Here is an 18,490-nt window from a genome sequence, read left to right as displayed (position 1 = left end):
GAAACCTGTACGTCTTTGGAGTGCGGGAGGAAACCGAAGATCTCGGAGAAAATCCACGCGGTCACGGGGAGAACGTACAAACTCCGTACAGACAGCACCCGTCGTCGGGTTCAAACACGGGTCTCCGGCACTACAAGTGCTGTAAGGCAGTAACTCTGCCATTGCGCCACCGTGCGCCACCGTGCCGCCCCTTTTAATTTTCTAATTATGAATTTTTCATCGACGTGCAAGAGTACTGACTTTCCCTTTGCAGAAAGAGACAGCTATCAAAATTGAACATTAGGCTGCAGTAAGTTTATTACATATACCTAAAATCCCTAGGAAACAATATAAATAATGGACATTAAAAAACCTTGCAAATATTTGTGAAGCAGGCAGGTTGTAAGTGGACACTGTGTTCTGGCTTGGAGAACGTGGACATTTTATAACATCTGATGTGCGTGTTCTTTGTTTTGAGCTGCGGAATGTGCAGTGACTTTTATGCCATTTTGTTTAAAATGATATAGCTTTAAAGTTTAATGACCATTTAGCAACAGTACGCATGCAAATAAATATACACGATTTACCTGTGCTGTAAAGTACTACAAACATTGAATGTATTCTTGTGAAACTTTCTTGAACTCTCAGCATTCTTTGTGAAAGAAATAGACCACTTTTCATTGTTGTTATAGATAACAGCTCTGTCTGTTATGTGTGTGCATCAGACAGTGTGCATAGTTCCAGTTTGTACAGTCACAGTCTGAAGCAATGCTAATGACAAAATCATTCTGACACATCCACAATATGGAGCTTAATCTCAGAGCACACACAGCACATTTACTAGTCATAACCCCACATTTTAATGACTGACGCATGCGGGAAGCAATTTATTTTTTCCCCTCTGAAAGGGAGAAATGAGTATCCAGTTAATACCAATCATGAATTCAAGCCAACTAACAAAGTTGATGCTACATACCCTGTTCTTGTTTTGCATATGAAGCAGTTTGAAATGCAATAATGAGCCAGTTTGTACACACACATCCTGACAGAGCTAATCTAAGGAAGTTTGTTTGTGCATTTTGATGCATCTACTATTTGAATCTGAATTTCTCCGGGCGACTGCTGGTCTATCCAAAATCTAATCAGTCTTAATGCTGTTAAATTCTCTCATATCTATTACAAATAATCACAGCTTTTATGCATGGTTTAAGAAAAGTACTGGTTATAGAGTTATACAAGCAGAAACAGTATAAATAAAATATTCATATAAAAATAGTCTTTTACAAAATATATTCTCTTAACCTATGGTTCCTTTCCATATGATGGGGTTTGTCTGGAGTATCAAATTTGCTTGAGTTCAAATGGTTTATATTAATTGATAATTCAAAGTGGAAAATAACCAATTTTTTTTTCTGTATGTTTAAAATGATCATCTTCACTTTGATGGTCCAGACAACCAGCAGGCAAACAGGAGAAGATTTACAAAAGATGCCTGCTTCTGTCAGTAAGAATCAATGGCGCAGAACACAGAACAGTCCTGCACTCACAACTATTAGAAATATCTGAGCAAAATCTAATATATACAGCCAAACAAATCCAATTCTTGCTGCATCTAACAAAATCATTTCACAAAATTTATTTGTAGAAGTGTCCCATGTTAAGTAGAGTTCTTTTAAAATAAATTAATATTAGGTTTTTTTTTCTTTTCTCTAAATATATTGTTAAATATTGTCATTACTCTTTACTTAATGGTGTAGTCGGTAATTCTGTCCAAGTCACCCTACCCCCACCCCACCCTCAGTCCGCCATGGTGTTCTTAATGGCTGTGAAAAAATGTGCCAGGAAAGAAAAAGCTGATAAGTCAGGGTCAATGGGAAACTGAAAACAGTAATACTTGCTGTAGCCAACCCTGTGAGATCCAGACAGGCAAGACAAGCAGAAGCTTTTCACAAATGCAGAAGCCTAAATCTGCATAATCCACACTCTCAGCAGAGGTTCTCACAGGGGCATTGTCACTCGCTTCTATTTATTGTCAATATTGAAAGGTTTATGTTGAAGCCAAGCTACTACTGATTTCACTGTGGCCCTTCACTTTGTGCCATTTTCATTCCAGATCTGGATTTATTTCAATAGACTATTAGATTCGTTTCAATTGACTAATTGAAATAAGTTTTTTTTGTGTATTTAAATTCTGTCTGATATATTTATGGAGATAATGCTTTACAGCTTTGTAATCCAGATGGGCTTTTGGATGTGGCTTTGTTATTGGACTGGGATCCTCAAGCATTTTGCATTCTATAAGACAGCGTGACAATTTTTGCAAACTCACAGCCACCAGATTGAGATGATGTGCAAACGTAGGAATATTTCCTTTGGAGGTATAGCTGTCCTCCCTATAAAAGATTCAATTTCATTTACACGTATAGACTTCTGTTCTTTCACTGCAGGTGTTGCACTTAACATAACAGCACCAGTGGAATTTGCAATTGCATTGCCAGACTCTGGAATACTGGTGGGTATTGTACCCCCGTCCACAGCACATCAAGTCACAACTGTTATTTTGTGAGGATGTCTTGTTGCACATTCTCCCCTGTGTGCCAACACTCCCGGTGATCGGATCTTCCTCGCAGTAGTTGGGAGACTTTTCAATATAGACTAAGTCTGTAACCATAGGTTTTCGATACGAAAGTGGCTTTTTAATCTTCAAGAAGACCGGCCGCTTGTTTCGATGCGTCCTTACTGGTTCAACCTGAACTGCTTCATTATACTTCTCCTTCAGGAGGTAGCCCAGTTCTCTGAACTTGGGAAGCATTGTCCAACATGTTTTAGTTGTACAGGATCCTGATACACCATGGCATTTGCATTCCAGTTTCATATTCTCTCCAAGGATCTGGAATGAAGGAAATGCAATACATATAATCAGACCCACGTTAAAAATATCAGTCATTTTTATAATTGATCCAATTTTATAAGAACTCTACATGTACCCATTATGTGATGGGATTATATAAGCTTATTTTTAGTTTAGCGATACAGCGAGGGAAGAGGCCCTTCAGACCACAGAGTTCGTGCCGACCAGCGATTCCCATACACTAACACCATCCTACACACTCGGGACAATTTACAATGTTTGCAGAATCCAATTAGCCTATAAACCTGCACATCTTTGGAGTTTGGGAGGAAACCAGAGAACCTGGGGATAACCCACCCGGTTATGGGGAGAATGTACAAACTCCGTACAGGCAGTACCCATGGTCCGGATCAAACCCGGGTCTATGGCGCTGTGAGGCAGCAACTCTACCGCTGCGCCACCGTGCCGCTCAAGTGATAGAGAGCAAATAGTTGCAGGAAACCATACATTACAATCAATTGAACGTCAAGGACACAACTTTTACAACTCAGCTGGATTATCACAAAATGCTGAGTTACCCACACCATTCAGGATGACAGCATGTGCATTCACAAAGAGACTTATGATGAAAGGTTCCTGGGCAATGCTTAATTATCTGTTGACAACATTAGTACAGTTTCTAGTACTACGACAATGTTGATATTTGATTTGTTTGTTCTATCCAGGATGAAATTAATTCCTAATCAAACTACTGCCAGGCATATATTCCAAGATGAATATAAATATATTTGAGTGATGAATTAGTAACAGATTTTTTGTATGATGACTTTGATCAGCCTTTACCAGCTGCAACATCATAACCTCAATTTAGAAGCCAGCATGGATTATGCAAAGATCACCTCAACATAGATCCAGTGTATGTCTGAGGAGCATTTAAAATATATTCATTCAACAAAGTGCAGAAGACTGGAAATTCAAATTGCTGTTCAAATTGTTAGATGCTGTCCACTACAGCAAAGAACACTTTTGGAAATAGCACCAGAGTCCCTTAACACCATCATATGCTTCAGTCTGGAGCTTGGTGTGCCTTACACATTGATGTTAATCAATGTACAATACATAATTCATGATGCTTATGTGATGTATGAATAGCATGTAATTTATGAATATTAAACACGTGGGTGTTGTATATATTATTAATGTTTTATTATTAATGTTTAATGTTGTATGTTTCATTCTTAATTGTCACTGTATATCATGTTGTCACTTGCGAGTGGAGCACCAAGGCAAATTCCTTGTATGTGAACATACTTGGAAAATTCATTCATTGATAGAGAGTGTATCTATACCTGAGATGCTGCAGGGAGGCCGATGGCAAAGTTACCAATCCCTTACTCTGGAATTCCCGGCCACAGAAGGCAGTGGAGGCCAATTCACTGGATGTTTTCAAGTGAGAGTTAGATTTAGCTCTTAGGGCTAAAGGAATCAAGGGATATGGGGAAACAGCAAGAACGGGGTACTGATTTCAGATGATCAGCCATGATCATATTGAATGGTGGTGCTGGCTCGAAGGGGCCAAATGGCCTACTCCTGCACCTATTTTTCTATGTTTCTACTCCAGGATTGTTTAGACATTGTTTACCTTTGTTAAATGTTTCTGCTTGCTACATGGTGAAAGTAACAATGGCAGTTACTTCTGTAAATTCCCAAGTTAATGTCTGATCTATTGTTGAAGCTTTTGAAATGCCAACCACATCATTCTCATAAGGTACTCATTTCCACTTCCAACACATATTCCATATTTATGATGCTACTTGACCAAGTCACTCTGCTTATATGTGTGATTACCATTCCGGGATGTCTGATATAGAAACATAGAAACATAGAAAATAGGTGCAGGAGTAGGCCATTCGGCCCTTCGAGCCTGCACCGCCATTCAATATGATCATGGTTGATCATCCAACTCAGTATCCTGTACCTGCGTTCTCTCCATACCCCCTGATCCCTTTAGCCACAAGGGCCACATCGAACTCCCTCTTAAATATAGCCAATGAACTGGCCTCAACTACCTTCTGTGGCAGAGAATTCCAGAGATTCACCACTCTCTGTGTGAAAAATGTTTTTCTCATCTCGGTCCAAAAAGATTTCACCCTTATCCTTAAACTGTGACCCGTATGGCGAATGGTTATCATTAAACTGTATGGTTAAACTTATCCTTAAACTGTATGGCGAATGGTTCATTGATATTGGTCCTAGCTTTGATTTAAGTGGAGGGGAGTAGCTGCAAAGGGCTAACATAAATATTAGTTATTTTTAATATTTAATATTTTTCCAAGCCATTAATTGAAAAAAAAAACATATTTTGTTTTTTTATAATTGAATTATGCTTATGAGAGCTTTGCAGTCTCAAATATTTTGTTCCAGGTTGTGAGTGGAACTGATTCCTACCAACACTTCACTGTTAAAACACAGGAGGAAATTCCTGCAACGGCAGTAAATTGCAGCAATGGATGGAACCTTGAATTTCCCACTTAGGAAACCACATAAAATAACTATTTTGTCAGAAAACTTGTATCAGAGCCCATAAGTGAGCGTGGACAACTCATCACACAGACTGTGAATTGTGGATCACGTTAAGGGAGCAGATCTTAATGGCTGTCACCGACAGGTCGTGTTAGAATTATTGATGTTCAGCCGTTCCAATAGCGGGAAATTCCAGACTTCAACAAACCTGCCGTAAGCCTGAGACTTGATCGATGGAACAACCCACTCCGATTTGTCAGTGAAGCCCATACAGCTTTCATAAGGTCATAAGGTCATAAATGATGGAGCAGATTTAGGCCATTCGGTCCATCAAGTCTACTACGCCATTCAATCATGGCTGATCTATCTCTCCCTCCAAACCCCATTCTCCTGCCTTCTCCCCATAGCCCCTGGCACCCTTACTAATCAAGAATCTATCTATCTCTACCTTAAAAATATCTATTGACTTGGCCTCCACAGCCTTCTGTGGCAATGAAGTCGACAGATTCACCACCCTCTGACTAAACAAATTTCTTCTCATCGCCAGTCTCAAGCAAATGTGCTTTTATTCTGCGGCTACTAACCTCTGGTCTCAGACACTCCCACTAATGGAAGCACCATCTCCACATTCACTCTATCCAAGTCTTTCACTATTCGGTAAGTTTCAATGAGGTTTCTCCTCATCCTTCTAAACTCCAGCGAGTGCTGGCCCAGTGCCGCCAAAGTACGTGATGAATACCTGTCTTCTTTGGATTTCCCAGCATTACGCTAAAGGGCCTGTCCCACGAGCATGCGACTGCATGCGGCAAGTGCGACCTAACATGGTCGCTTGAGCCGTACGGCCTCGCGGGGCCAGTCCCACTTCGATCGCCGGAGCCGTATGGAGTTGTGCGGAGACGTACGCACCACCTCGACGCCGTACGCACCGCCTCGATGGGCATACGCAGTGTCTCGACGCTGTACGCAGCGTCTTGACGGCGTACGCAGCGTCTTGACTCCGTACGTCACGTGCGAACTTCCCGCGGACTTCGCTCAAACTTCACGTCACTCACTCGACCTCCGTGTGGCCCCCGCTTCCGGTTTGGTCGCGCTCGCCGCATGCAGTCGCATGCTCGTGGGACCGGCCCTGTACGGGGATCACTCGACCTCCGCGCGACCCCCGCACGGCCGCCGCTTCCGGTTTGGTCGCGCTTGCCGCATGCAGTCGCATGCTCGTGGAACAGGCCCTTGAGGTATTGCCTCTATAATCCTACATCGGGTTGGACCTAATGTTAGAACAGATTTATTCAAGTGGTGAGGATTAGAATTATTTTACCGTAGTATAATGTTCTGAATTGTTTTCAATGTTTGAAAGTGTTCTTGATGAATTTCAAATATTTAATTTGTTTGATATTTTTTACTTATTTACTTCAATTTTAAAACTAAATGTCTTGGATTTTCACAGGCATTTAAAAACTGCTGAAAATCCAGTAAAGGCTTTGACATAAGGTGATGTTCCACCCTAATTCTGCAGACTTACAAAACTTGTCTGAGCCTGAACCTTAATCAGCACTTGCTTTAAGCTCTCTGCGGATTGAGGGGTTGAAAGGAACTGAGATTGCACCCTCACGCATATTAGAATGGCTAAATGCGAGTGGGTAAGGGTAGTGGACAGATTCTGAACAACAGATTGGATCTAGCATGACAGCTCCATACTATTTAATTCAGAGAAACAGTGCGGAAACAGGCCCTTCAGCCCATCGAGTCATAGAAACATAAAAAATAGGTGCAGAAGTAGGCCATTCGGCCTCTTCAAGCCAACACCGCCATTCAATATGATCATGGCTAATCATCCAAAATCAGTTCCCTGTTCCTGCTTTCTCCCCATATCCCTTGATTCCGTTAGCCCTAAGAGCTATGTCTAACTCTCTCTTGAATACATCCAGTGAATTGGCCTCCACTGCCTTCTGTGGCAGAGAATTCCACAGATTCACAACTCTCTGGGTGAAAACGTTTTTTTGTCATCTCAGTCCTAAATAGATTACCCCTTATTCTGAACAGAGTCTGCACCGACCAGCGATCCCCGCACATTAACACTATCCTACATCCACTAAGGACAGTTTTACATTTATACCAAGCCAATTAACCTACAAACCTGTACGTCTTTGGAGTGTGGGAGGAAACTGAAGATCTCAGAGAAAACCCACGCGGTCACGGGGAGAACGTACAAACTCCGTACAGACAGCACCCATGGTCAGGATTGAACCCGGTTCTCTGGCGCTGTATTTCTATTTCTATTGCTCTGTCTTTGCCATGGATTTCATACTTCCTGTAACTTGTTTTCTGCACTATAAATAGTATGGACTAAATAAGATTATGATAAAGGCAACAGGAGCGGTACATCTGGTAGAGTCGCTGCCTCACGGCACCAGAGATCCGGGTTTGGTTCTGACCTCAGGTGCTGTCTGTGTGGAGTTTGCACGTTCTCCCTGCAACTGTGTGGGTTTCCTCTGGGTTCTCCAGTTTCCTCACACATCACAAAGACATGTGGGTTTGGTGATTAATTGACCTCAGTTAAAAATGTGCCTAGAATATAGGGAGCGGATGTGAAAGTGGGATTACATAGAGCCAGTGTGAATCGATGATCGGTGTGGACTTGTTGGGCCGAATGTCGTGTTTCCATACTGTATCATCAAAACTAAGCTAAAAAACAAAGACTATTTTCTCTAATTGGACACTATACCCTCACTCACCATTCAGCCCCATCATCTTCCTTTCCCCTTACTCATCACCAGCTAGCTACTCAAAAATTACCTCTTGGATATTGAAGGCGTTCTATTCCTCAGCATCATACACACCCACCAATGAATGGGTCATCCTTTTTACAGGCTTGGACAGAAGCAGGCAACTCGGACCCTAATTCCATTTATATTCAAGATATCCTTAAAACCTAAGGAGTCATTGCCAGCTATTGAACCAGAGTAGGTTAGATTACCTCCAAAAGGTACGGAGGAATATGTGGCTGCAAAGATTCTAATTGCAATTTATAAATTAATTAATGGAAAAGTGATTGTGATTTTTGGACCTTCAGCTCAATTTCTCTTTATGCTGTGTCCAAGTTAATCAAATGCACCCAAACTCACTCATCTCAGGTTATCCACAAGTTCACAAATTATTGGAATAGAATTAGGCCATTCGGCCCATCAAGTCCACTCCGCCATTCAGCCATGGCTGATCTCTGCCTCCTAATCCCATTTTCCTGCCTTCTCCCTATAACCCTTAACACCGGTTCTAATTAAGAATTTGTCTATCTCTGCCTTATAAATATCCACTGACGATGGTGTCCCAGTGATAGAGTTGCTGCCTCACAGCAAATGCAATGCCGGAGACCCGGATCCCGGCTGCCGGTGCTGTCTGTACGGAGTTTTACGTCCTCCCCGTGACCTGCGTGGGTTTTCTCCGAGATCTTTAGTTTCCTCCCACACTCCAAAGACGTACAAGTTTGTAGGTTAATTGTATAAATTGTCACTTGTGTGTGTGGGAAAGTGTTAAAGTGAGGGGATCGCTGGTCGGCACGGACCCGGTGGGCCGAAGGGCTTGTTTCCGTGTTGTATTTAGAAAATAAACGAAACAACCCTAGACTTGGCCTCCACAGCTATCTGTGACAATGAGTTCCAATTTATTGAGATAAAACCGTTGCAAGCTTTTTCTGCACTATTATCAAATTAATGAAATGCTTCCACACAAAGATTCACCACCTTCTGAGAGGAGAAATTGCTCTTCATCTCATCCTTAAGTAGTCCCAAGTACAATTTAAATTCAATTTGTAAATTTTCAGACTACACCACGTTCTGGTCCGGATGTCAAATAATGATGAGACGGAGTACAGGAAGAAGATCGAGAACCTCGTGTCCTGGTGTCGTGACAACAACCTTTCTCTTAGTGTCAGCATGACAAAGGAGATGGTGATCGACTTCAGGAAGTGAATCAGCACACATACCCCAGTTTGCATTGACGGTGCCGAAGTGGAGATCGACCAAGAAAGCACACTTCCTTACAGGCTTCCTTAGAAGGAAGCCTCTACTTCCTTAGAAGGCGTAGGAAGTTCGGCATGTCCCCACCAACTCTCACCAACTTCTACAGATGCACCATAGACAGCAATTTATCAGAATATATCACAGCTTAGTTTGGGAACAGCTCCACCCAAGAAATTGCAGAGACTTGTGGACACAGCCCAGACCATCAATCAACCTCCCTTCCATTGATTTCATTTACACCTCACGCTGCCTCGGCAAGGCCAGCAGCATAATCAAAGATGAATTGCACCTTGGCCACTCCCTCTTCTCCCCTCTCCCATCAGGCAAAAGGTATAGAAGTGTGAAAACACACAACTCCAGATTCAGGGACAGTTTCTTCCCAGCTGTTAATAGGCCACTGAACCATCCTACCAACTACTAGGAAGCAGTCCTGAACTACTGTCTACATCATTGGAGACCCACAGTCTATCTGTAATTGGACTTTACTGGACTTTATGTTGCACTAAACGTTATTCCCTTTATCATGTAAATGTACACAAGTACAGACAGACAAGTGCTTGATTAGAACGGGTGTCAAGAGTTATGGGGAGGAAGCAGAAAAATGGGATTAGGTGGCAGAGATCAGCCATGATTGAATGGCGGAGTGGACTCAATGGGCCAAATGGCCTAATTCCACTCCAATAACTTGTGAACTTGTACACCGTGGACTGCTCGATTGTAATCACATAGTGTCTTGCCACACAACAAAAGCTTTTCACTGTACCTCAGTCCACATGACAGCTTAAACTACACTAAGCTAAACCATATGTCCCGCAGTTCCTGAATCCAAACAGGGGACATATCCTCTCATCAGCTACCTTGCCAGTTCCCCTCAGAAACTTCAATTTCCAAAGACATCATCTCAATGTCGTTCCTATAAACCAAGAAGATATGGGCCCATTCTGTAAACTCACTTATTGCAGAAATCCATCTCGTGATCTTACACTGCAGGGGACCCTAAATGCTCTTGTCCCACTTAGGAAACCTGAACGGAAACCTCTGGAGACTTTGCGCCCCACCCAAGGTTTCCGTGCGGTTCCCGGAGGTTTTTGTCAGTCTCCCTACCTGCTTCCACTACCTGCAACCTCCGGCAACCACCTGCAACCTCCGGGAACTGCACGGAAACCTTGGGTGGGGCGCAAAGTCTCCAGAGGTTTCCGTTCAGGTTTCCTAAGTGGGACAGGGGCATAAGCAAGTAGGTATTTCTGTGTGTAAGTGAAAAGCCCACAAGTGTATTTAGTATTCCAGATGTGAGTTCATAATTTTCCTGTACAAGATATCCTGCACAGAAGTACTTTAGATTTAACGGCATTATAACAATGATGTGGGTCACCCTAATGCTGCTTGTGGAAGTCTCATGAGGATCAAGAACTTGAATTACAAGGTTCACTAAATGGTCTTATTGTGTTTCCTTGTGTAACACTGTGCTGTGTCCATTTCTAATATGTTCTCTTGGGCACTGGCACTTAGACTCACAAGTACAACCTCTACAACCAGCTCTTAAATATAATGCCACACTACAAGCGGTTACAGGCAAGTGCTGCAACTTAATGAATGGATGCTGTGATGATGAGGAGTGGGGGGGGGGGGGTGGAGGATGGTGCAGTCAAAGGGACCTAGACGTAATCAGAGGGTGGTGAATCTGTAGAATGCTTTGCCACAGAAGGCTATGGAGGCAAAGTCAATGGTTATGTAAGTAAGTAAGTAAGTAAGTAAGGATGTTTATTGGCCAAGTATTCACATACAAGGAATTTGCCTTGGTGCTCCGCCACAAGTAACAACATGACATACAGTGACAGTTACGAATGACTCAGAAAACACTAAACATTCATAATAAAAGACATTATAAAACACCATTGATCAAGTATGTGAACCAACAAATTACCAGATCAAAGGGAGGCTACAGATGTTTTTATTTCTGGCTGTGGCAGCTTTGACAATCCGGAGACGCCTTCCAGCGGGAAGTGATTCAAAGAGTTTGTGGCCAGGGTGAGAGGGGTCAGAGATGATCTTGCCCGCTTGCTTCCTGGCCCTTGCAGTGGACAGTTCATCAATGGAGGGAAGGTTGCAGCCAATAATCTTCTCTGCTGATCGGACGATTCGCTGCAGCCTCCAGGTGTCGTGCTTGGTGGCTGAGCCAAACCAGACCATGATGGAGAAGGTGAGAACAAACTCTACGATGGCCGTGTAGAATTGGACCATCATTGCCTGTGGCAGATTGTGTTTCCTCAGCTACCGTAGGAAATACATCCTCTGTTGTGCCTTTTTGACTGTGGAGTCAATGATAGCCCCCCACTTAAGGAGGGAAGATGGTTTCCAGGAACTTAAAAGACTCCACAGATGTGACTGTGGTGTTGTTGATGGTGAGTGGGATGAGGGGAGGGGGAGCTCTCCTAAAGTCTTCAATCAATTCCACTGTCTTAAGAGCATTGAGCTCCAGGTTGTTGCGATGGCACCAGGACACCAGCTGTGACACTTACTGTCTGAGGGCAGATTCCTCCCCATCCTGGATCAGTCCAATCAAGGTTGTGTCATCCGCAAACTTGAGAAGCTTGACAGAGGTGTCTGTGGAGGTGCAGTCATTGGTGTAGAGAGAGTAGAGGAGAGGAGAGAGTACGCAGCCTTGCAGTGCTCCTATGCTGAGCATTTGCAACAGCGATCATTGGATTCTTGATTAGTACAGGTGTCAGAGGTTATGGAGAGAAAGCAGGAGAATGGGGTTAGGAGGGAGAGATAGATTAACCATGATTAAATGGTGTAGTAGTATTAATGGGCCGAATGGCCTAATTCTACTATCACTTATGACCTTATGATCTTAGGCTGGGTATTGGAGGAGCAATGCCTGTAAAAGGTGGACAAAAATGCTGGAGAAACTCTGTGGGTGAGGCAGCATCTATGGAGCGAAGGAAATAGGCAACGTTTTGGGTCGAGACCCTTCTTCAGACTAATGTGAGGGTGGTGGGGGGCGGCAAGAAGAAAGGAAGATGCGGAGACAGTGGGCTTAGGGACAGCTGGGAAGGGGAGGAGAAAGCTGGGAAGGGGAGGAGAAAGCTGGGACTACCTGTAAAAGGTGTGTTGTTTGTGTAAGGGAGACTGTCCCGGGATAGAGCCACACACTCCAGTCAACATTGCCAGAGAGCGCTAAGGATTACTCCGTGAGGGTTATCCCTGGATGCCTGCTGTTTGAGGAAATCTGCAATGCTGGCAAATTCTTGTGCCCATGGTACTTGCTTCTGTCGGCTGCAGGAAAAGTAAATGAAGTCTTCCCTCCTTAAGCAGGGAGCTTGGATGACAACTGTAACACAGCAGTGCCCAGCAAATGTTGAGATGTGACAGAGATCAGCAGCAAACTGGACTGATACTGGAGCTGAGAATCTGATAGTGACCATGGCCTTGAACTCCACTGGCGACATCATCCAGGTTACTTTGTGACTACGTTCAAAACTGCAGAAGATCACCAATCTCGCTGGAGTCAAAGTTTGAATGTTCAGTTTTTAAATTGCAAAGTTTCAGGGAAAATAATCAGGTTGGTAAAAGTTGTAACTATCAACATTCAGCCCTGTGAAATGTTAGATGTTGCACTGGTTTTGCTACCATGTGTTAAGTTTTTCATCAGAGAAAAGGTCTGGAGAGGCACATATCTCTACAAGGACAAATGTACCAGATATGGGTGCCATAGAACCCTGCTCTGCAGTTAAACCATTTCCAAACGGTTGACTCCAATTTATGGGGCTTTACAAAGTAATTTTCAGCAATTGTACTCTGGTAGGGTTAAAGTTCCAGACTCCTCTTGATTATAAGTTGGATCCATTTGCTGAGTTCCTGACTTTGGTATTAAATAGACCATGATGTATCTGAACACCAACACATTCATGTTCAAGAAGGAACTGCAGATGCTGGAAAATCGAAGGTCGACAAAAATGCTGGAGAAACTCAGCGGGTGAGGCAGCTGAGTCTGAAGAAGGGTCTCAACCCGAAACGTTGCCTATTTCCTTTGCTCCATAGATGCTGCCTCACCCGCTGAGTTTCTCCAGCATTTTTGTCTACCAACACATGAATAGTCTTGTATCATTTAAGTATCTACATCTCTAATCTTACTTCCAATATAAATAATATTGAATTTACTTTGACTATTGTGCATGTCATATTTTGCCCACACACCTAAGCTGTGTATATTCACCTTCAAGCACTATGGCCTAACAAGTTGTCTGCTCTGAATTACAAGCATTAAGAGTGTGATAGACTAATGTTGTCTCAATATGTCGCAGTAGGGTGGTATTTTGGGTCAACGACACTGTTGCTTAATGACTGCAAGTGAATACTCGGTGTCACTTGTCCCATGTTCACAGAAAACAAAGTAGTAGAAACAAGGAACTGCAGATGCCGGTTTACAAAAAATGACACAAAGTGATGAAGTAATTCAGCATGTCAGGAAGCATCTCTGGAGAACATGGAAAGGTGACCTTCAGGTCGAGTCCCTTCTTCAAACTGAGGTGACGTTTCAGGTGAGGATCCTTCTTCACTCTGAAGAGGGGTCCCAACCCGAAACGACACCTTTCCATGTTCTCCAGTGATGCTGTCTGACATGCTGAAATACTCCAGCACTTTGTGTCCTTCAAAGAAAGCGACAGAGACTAGTTTGGTAGACAAGATCATTGGAAGAAGAGAAGCCCTACGTATCAAGAGGATGCAAAGGCTATCCAGAGCAACAGGCAGTAATGACTGGCAGAAGGTTGAAAGAGAGATCTTCCCAGAGTGAGATAGGGAGAACAACATACATAGATATATAGACAATAGACAATAGGTGCAGGAGTAGTCCATTCGGCCTTTCGAGCCAGCACTGCCATTCAATGTGATCATGGCTGATCATCCACAATCAGTACCCCATTCCTGCCTTCTCCCCATGTCCCTTGATTCTGCTAACCCTAAGAGCTCTATCTAACTCTCTTTTGAATGCATCCAGTGAATCGACCTCCACTGCCTCCTGAGGCAGAGAATTCCACAAATTCACAACTCTGTGTGAAAAAGTTTTTCCTCATCTCAGTTCTAAAATGGCCTACCCCTTATTTTTTAAACTGTGGCCCCTGGTTCTGGACACCCCCAACATTGGGAAAATGTTTCCTGCATCTAGCGTGTCCAATCAGTTAATAATTTTATGTTTCTATGATATATCCTCTCATCCTTCCAAACTCCAGTGGATACTAGTGTTAGTGCAACAACAGACTAGTGCTGCAAGAAGCACTACCACCTCCGAACTTATGCAAAAGTGAGACTTCAGAACACAACTTTCCAAAACAACTTTTTTTCCAGTTCAAACCACACTGTGTTGGCAGTTCTCTCAAACAGACATGCACGCACATACAGCATATACTTTTTGACTTAAACGCACTGATACTCATAGAGCTGCTATGTAAGAATGTAATGGATGTACCTTTTATCCCATTTTTTTAAATCTTGCAATAAATTGCAGATTAGACCTAATCCTATGCAGGATCAATGATTTACAGAGGGTCCTCAAACTAATGGGTAGCAACAGGTGAACCAAAGGCACCAGAGCCAGTTTCTGCTCAGTCTTGCAAAACATTTGTAATTATATGAGTATTTAGTATATTACATGTCAGATAACAGAGATCAGTGCGTTGTGGTGTCATGATTAGTGTTAATAGAGAGAAAGTCCATGGCAAGGAATTAAAATAATTAAATTGCATGAACTTAGTAATGCGGTCCCTTGTGAATATAATGACCATCCATAAATAAAATCTTGATTGTTTATTCGTTATCATTTCCACTATCAGCATTATTGTGACATTTATATGAGAAGGTTTTCTTGTCTGTTGTCACTAGGGGCCTCTTTGTTTGCCTCCCTTGCATTTAGACTGTTGGATCTTACAGAAATGCATAATCCTATCAACTGTCTCCAAGTGCAGTTTTGTCTTCTCTCATGAATGGTCACTGCTGCGGCCCACCTGCAGTCCGTCTGTTTTTTTCTTTCTTTTTGTTCCTTGTCATGTTTTAGTAAATTTTGTTTTATTAAGTTGTGTATGTGTGTGGGTGGGGCGGGCGGGAGAAACATGTTTTGGTCTCTTCCTTCGGGGGATGCGACTTTTTTTCTGTCGTATTCCAGGTCCCCGTCTCCGTCTGCGCCGAGGCCTAATGGCGGAGCTAGCGGCCTCGGAGCTGTGGCAGCGGCAGCGGCAGCGGCAGCGGCAGCGGCAGCGGAGACCCGACTCGGCCCCGAAGCTGTGGCGGCGGCAGCAGCGGCAACGGAGACACGACTCGGCCCCGAAGCTGTGGCGGCGGCAGCAGCGGCAGTGGAGACCTGACTCGGCCCCGAAGCTGTGGCGGAGGCAGCGGCAGCGGAGACCCGACTCGGCCTCAGAGCTGTGGCGGCGGCTGCAGCGGCAACGGAGACCCGACTCGGCCCCGGAACCGTGGCGGCGGCAGCGACCACTCGCGGAGTTTGAACCGTCGCCTCGGTGCAGAGGGAGAACAAAGAGGGAAGAGACAGAGACTTTAAGATTTTGCCTTCCACCACAGTGAGGAGGTGTTTGGTGAACTCACTGTGGTGGATGTTAAATTTGTGTTGATTATGTGTTTTTTGTCATTTTTTAATTATATGTATGACTGCAGGGAAACGAAATTTCGTTCAGACCGAAAGGTCTGAATGACAATAAACGAATCTAATCTAATCTAATCTAATCTAATGCTGTTTGAAAAAAGCTGTCCTAACATTTTCTTATTATGAAGCCATGGGATAGCAATTTCTTTCAAAGATTGGAGACAAATCAAAATTCTGAGGAAGGATGTGCTGGCACTGGAGAGGTTCCAGAAGGAGTTTCCGTGAACGATCCCAGGAATGAGTGGGTTAACATATGATGAGCGTTTGCCGGCACTGGGTCTGTACTCGCTGGAGTTTAGGATGAGGAGGGATCTCATTGAAACTTACTAAATAGTGAAAAGCTTGGATAGAGTAGATGTGGAGAGGATGTTTCCACTAGTGGGAGAGTCTAGGACCAGAGGCCCTAGAATTAAATGACGTTCCTTCAGGAAGGAGATGAGGAAGAATTTCTTTAGTCAGAGGGTGGTGCATCTGTGGAATTCTTTGCCACAGAAGGCTGTGGAGGCCATCAATGGAAATTTTTAAGGCAGAGGTAGATAGATTCTTGATTATTATGGGTGTCAGGGGTTTTTTTTTGAGTGGGGTTGAGAGGGGAAAATAGATCATGCCATGATTGAATGGCGGAGTAAACTTGATGGGCTGAAGGGCCTAATTCTTGTATCTTATGAACTTTCCCCTGCTTCTCCCTTTGGTGTAATGCTCGGTCAAGGGCTGTGCATATTAGGCTGTAATGTAGACTGAGTAAGGCATAAGCACAAAGCAGGAAACCTAGTCTTGTGAAGTCATGTGTCCCACTTAGGAGACCTAAACAGCAACCCCTGGTGACCTTGCCCACCACCCAAGGTTTCCATGAGGTCACCGGAGATTTTGGTCACTCTCCCTAATGGTCGAAAGTGGTTTCCACGTGGTCGAGGCTTCATCTAGGTTGCTGCTATTTTTTCATCATGATTAAAACCGGCCTCGACTAAAAATTGGTTGCCGTTTTAAAAATTGATAATTTTTTAGTCGCAGGTCTAGTCGAAGCCGGTTTTTTTCATAATCGAGGAAGGTTTTCAACATATACGTGGGAGGTGGTAGGAGGTTGCAGGTCACCTCAACCGTGATGTTTTTTTTGGGTGGAGGGCAATGTCACCAGAGGTTGCTGTTTAGGTCTCCTAAGTGCGACAGGGGCGTCCTCAACATTTCTTTACCTCCTCACACTCAGATCATTCTACTGGTACTATAAGAGCCTTGTGACAATCTGCTGCAAAGCTCAATGTTGTATCGGTCTATCTGCCCAGAATTTGTCCACCACCCCGTCACATCTTCAACAATAGTCATATCGACATTATTCTTTAACAATTTACTGTAATTTGATGAACTTTGACTATTTTTTCTTGCAATTCACTATAATTTATTCCGCTTTTATTAATGGGTGTGCAGTTTTCATGACTCACTGCATATCATCTGCGTAATTATTTTCTGCATTTTATCAGACTTAAAGCCATTTAAAGTATTTTAAAAATCATTTATTGCACTCCCGATGTAATATACAGCACTATTATTCATTTCAATATCAGTTAGTGTGCTTTTATTGTACCATAGGTATAATTTACAGCAAAGTTATCATAATTTGTGGTGATTTTAGTTTTGCTTTCTATTTGTTTCACCATCATTTACTGCAAGTTAAACTATCATTTACTTGAAACTGGAATAGTTTTCCATGGTTTTCCCATACACCTTTACCATCCTTCACTCTGACCATGCCCTCATTCTGCAGCTTTAACATTATTTACTCCTCAGCATTTAGTCAGTGTCATTGAGTGATACAATGTGGAAACAGGCCCTTCGGCCCAACTTGGCCACATTGGCCAACATGTCCCAGCTACACTAGCCCCATGTGTTTCGTCCATATCCCTCCAAACCTATCCTATCCATGTAGTTGTCTAACTGTGTCTTAAACATTGGGATAGTCCCAGCCTCAACTACCTCCTCTGGCAGCTTGTTCCATACACCCACCACCCTTTGTGTGAAAAAGTTACCCTCGGTCCTCGATTCCCCTACTCTGGGAAAGAGATTCTGTGCATTTACCCGATCTATTCCTTTCATGATTGTATACATCTCTATAGGATCACCCCTCATCCTCCTGCACTCCAAGGAATAGTAACCCAGCCTGCTCAACCTCTCCCTATAGCTCAGACCCTCTAGTCCTGGCAACATCCTCGTAAATCTTCTCTGAACCCTTTCAAGCTTGACAATATCTTTCCACACCGGCCAATATGGTGCCCAGATTAGGACTTAATAGGACTTGAGTTCAGCATCCCCTTTAATGCTGCTTATTTAAGAGAGGAACAAAGTATTAATGAAGACTTTGATGTTCTTTATGTTTTTGCTCATTCTGCTCCAGTCTTCTCAATGGTTATCTCCCAGCCCATCTTACTATTTACAGTGACCATTGGCTTCCCATACCCAGGCCTCTATCTG

At 43.3% G+C, this 18,490-nt stretch overlaps 1 protein-coding gene across 1 annotated transcript in view; it reads right to left on the bottom strand.

Moving 5' to 3' along the window:
- Positions 1–279: 279 nt before the first annotated feature.
- The window catches only part of wnt7a (Wnt family member 7A), a 37,876-nt gene continuing 19,665 nt past the window's right edge, over positions 280–18,490 (bottom strand). Inside the window, exon 4 of the mRNA XM_033037196.1 lies at positions 280–2,869. Coding sequence (XP_032893087.1) covers positions 2,390–2,869 — 480 coding nt within the window. The 3' untranslated portion in view covers positions 280–2,389. The remainder of the gene's footprint in view (positions 2,870–18,490) is intronic.

Source organism: Amblyraja radiata, chromosome 18, assembly GCF_010909765.2.
Source record: "Amblyraja radiata isolate CabotCenter1 chromosome 18, sAmbRad1.1.pri, whole genome shotgun sequence".
Classification (NCBI taxonomy): Eukaryota; Metazoa; Chordata; class Chondrichthyes; order Rajiformes; family Rajidae; genus Amblyraja; species Amblyraja radiata.
This window is presented reverse-complemented; position numbering and strand designations above follow the sequence as displayed.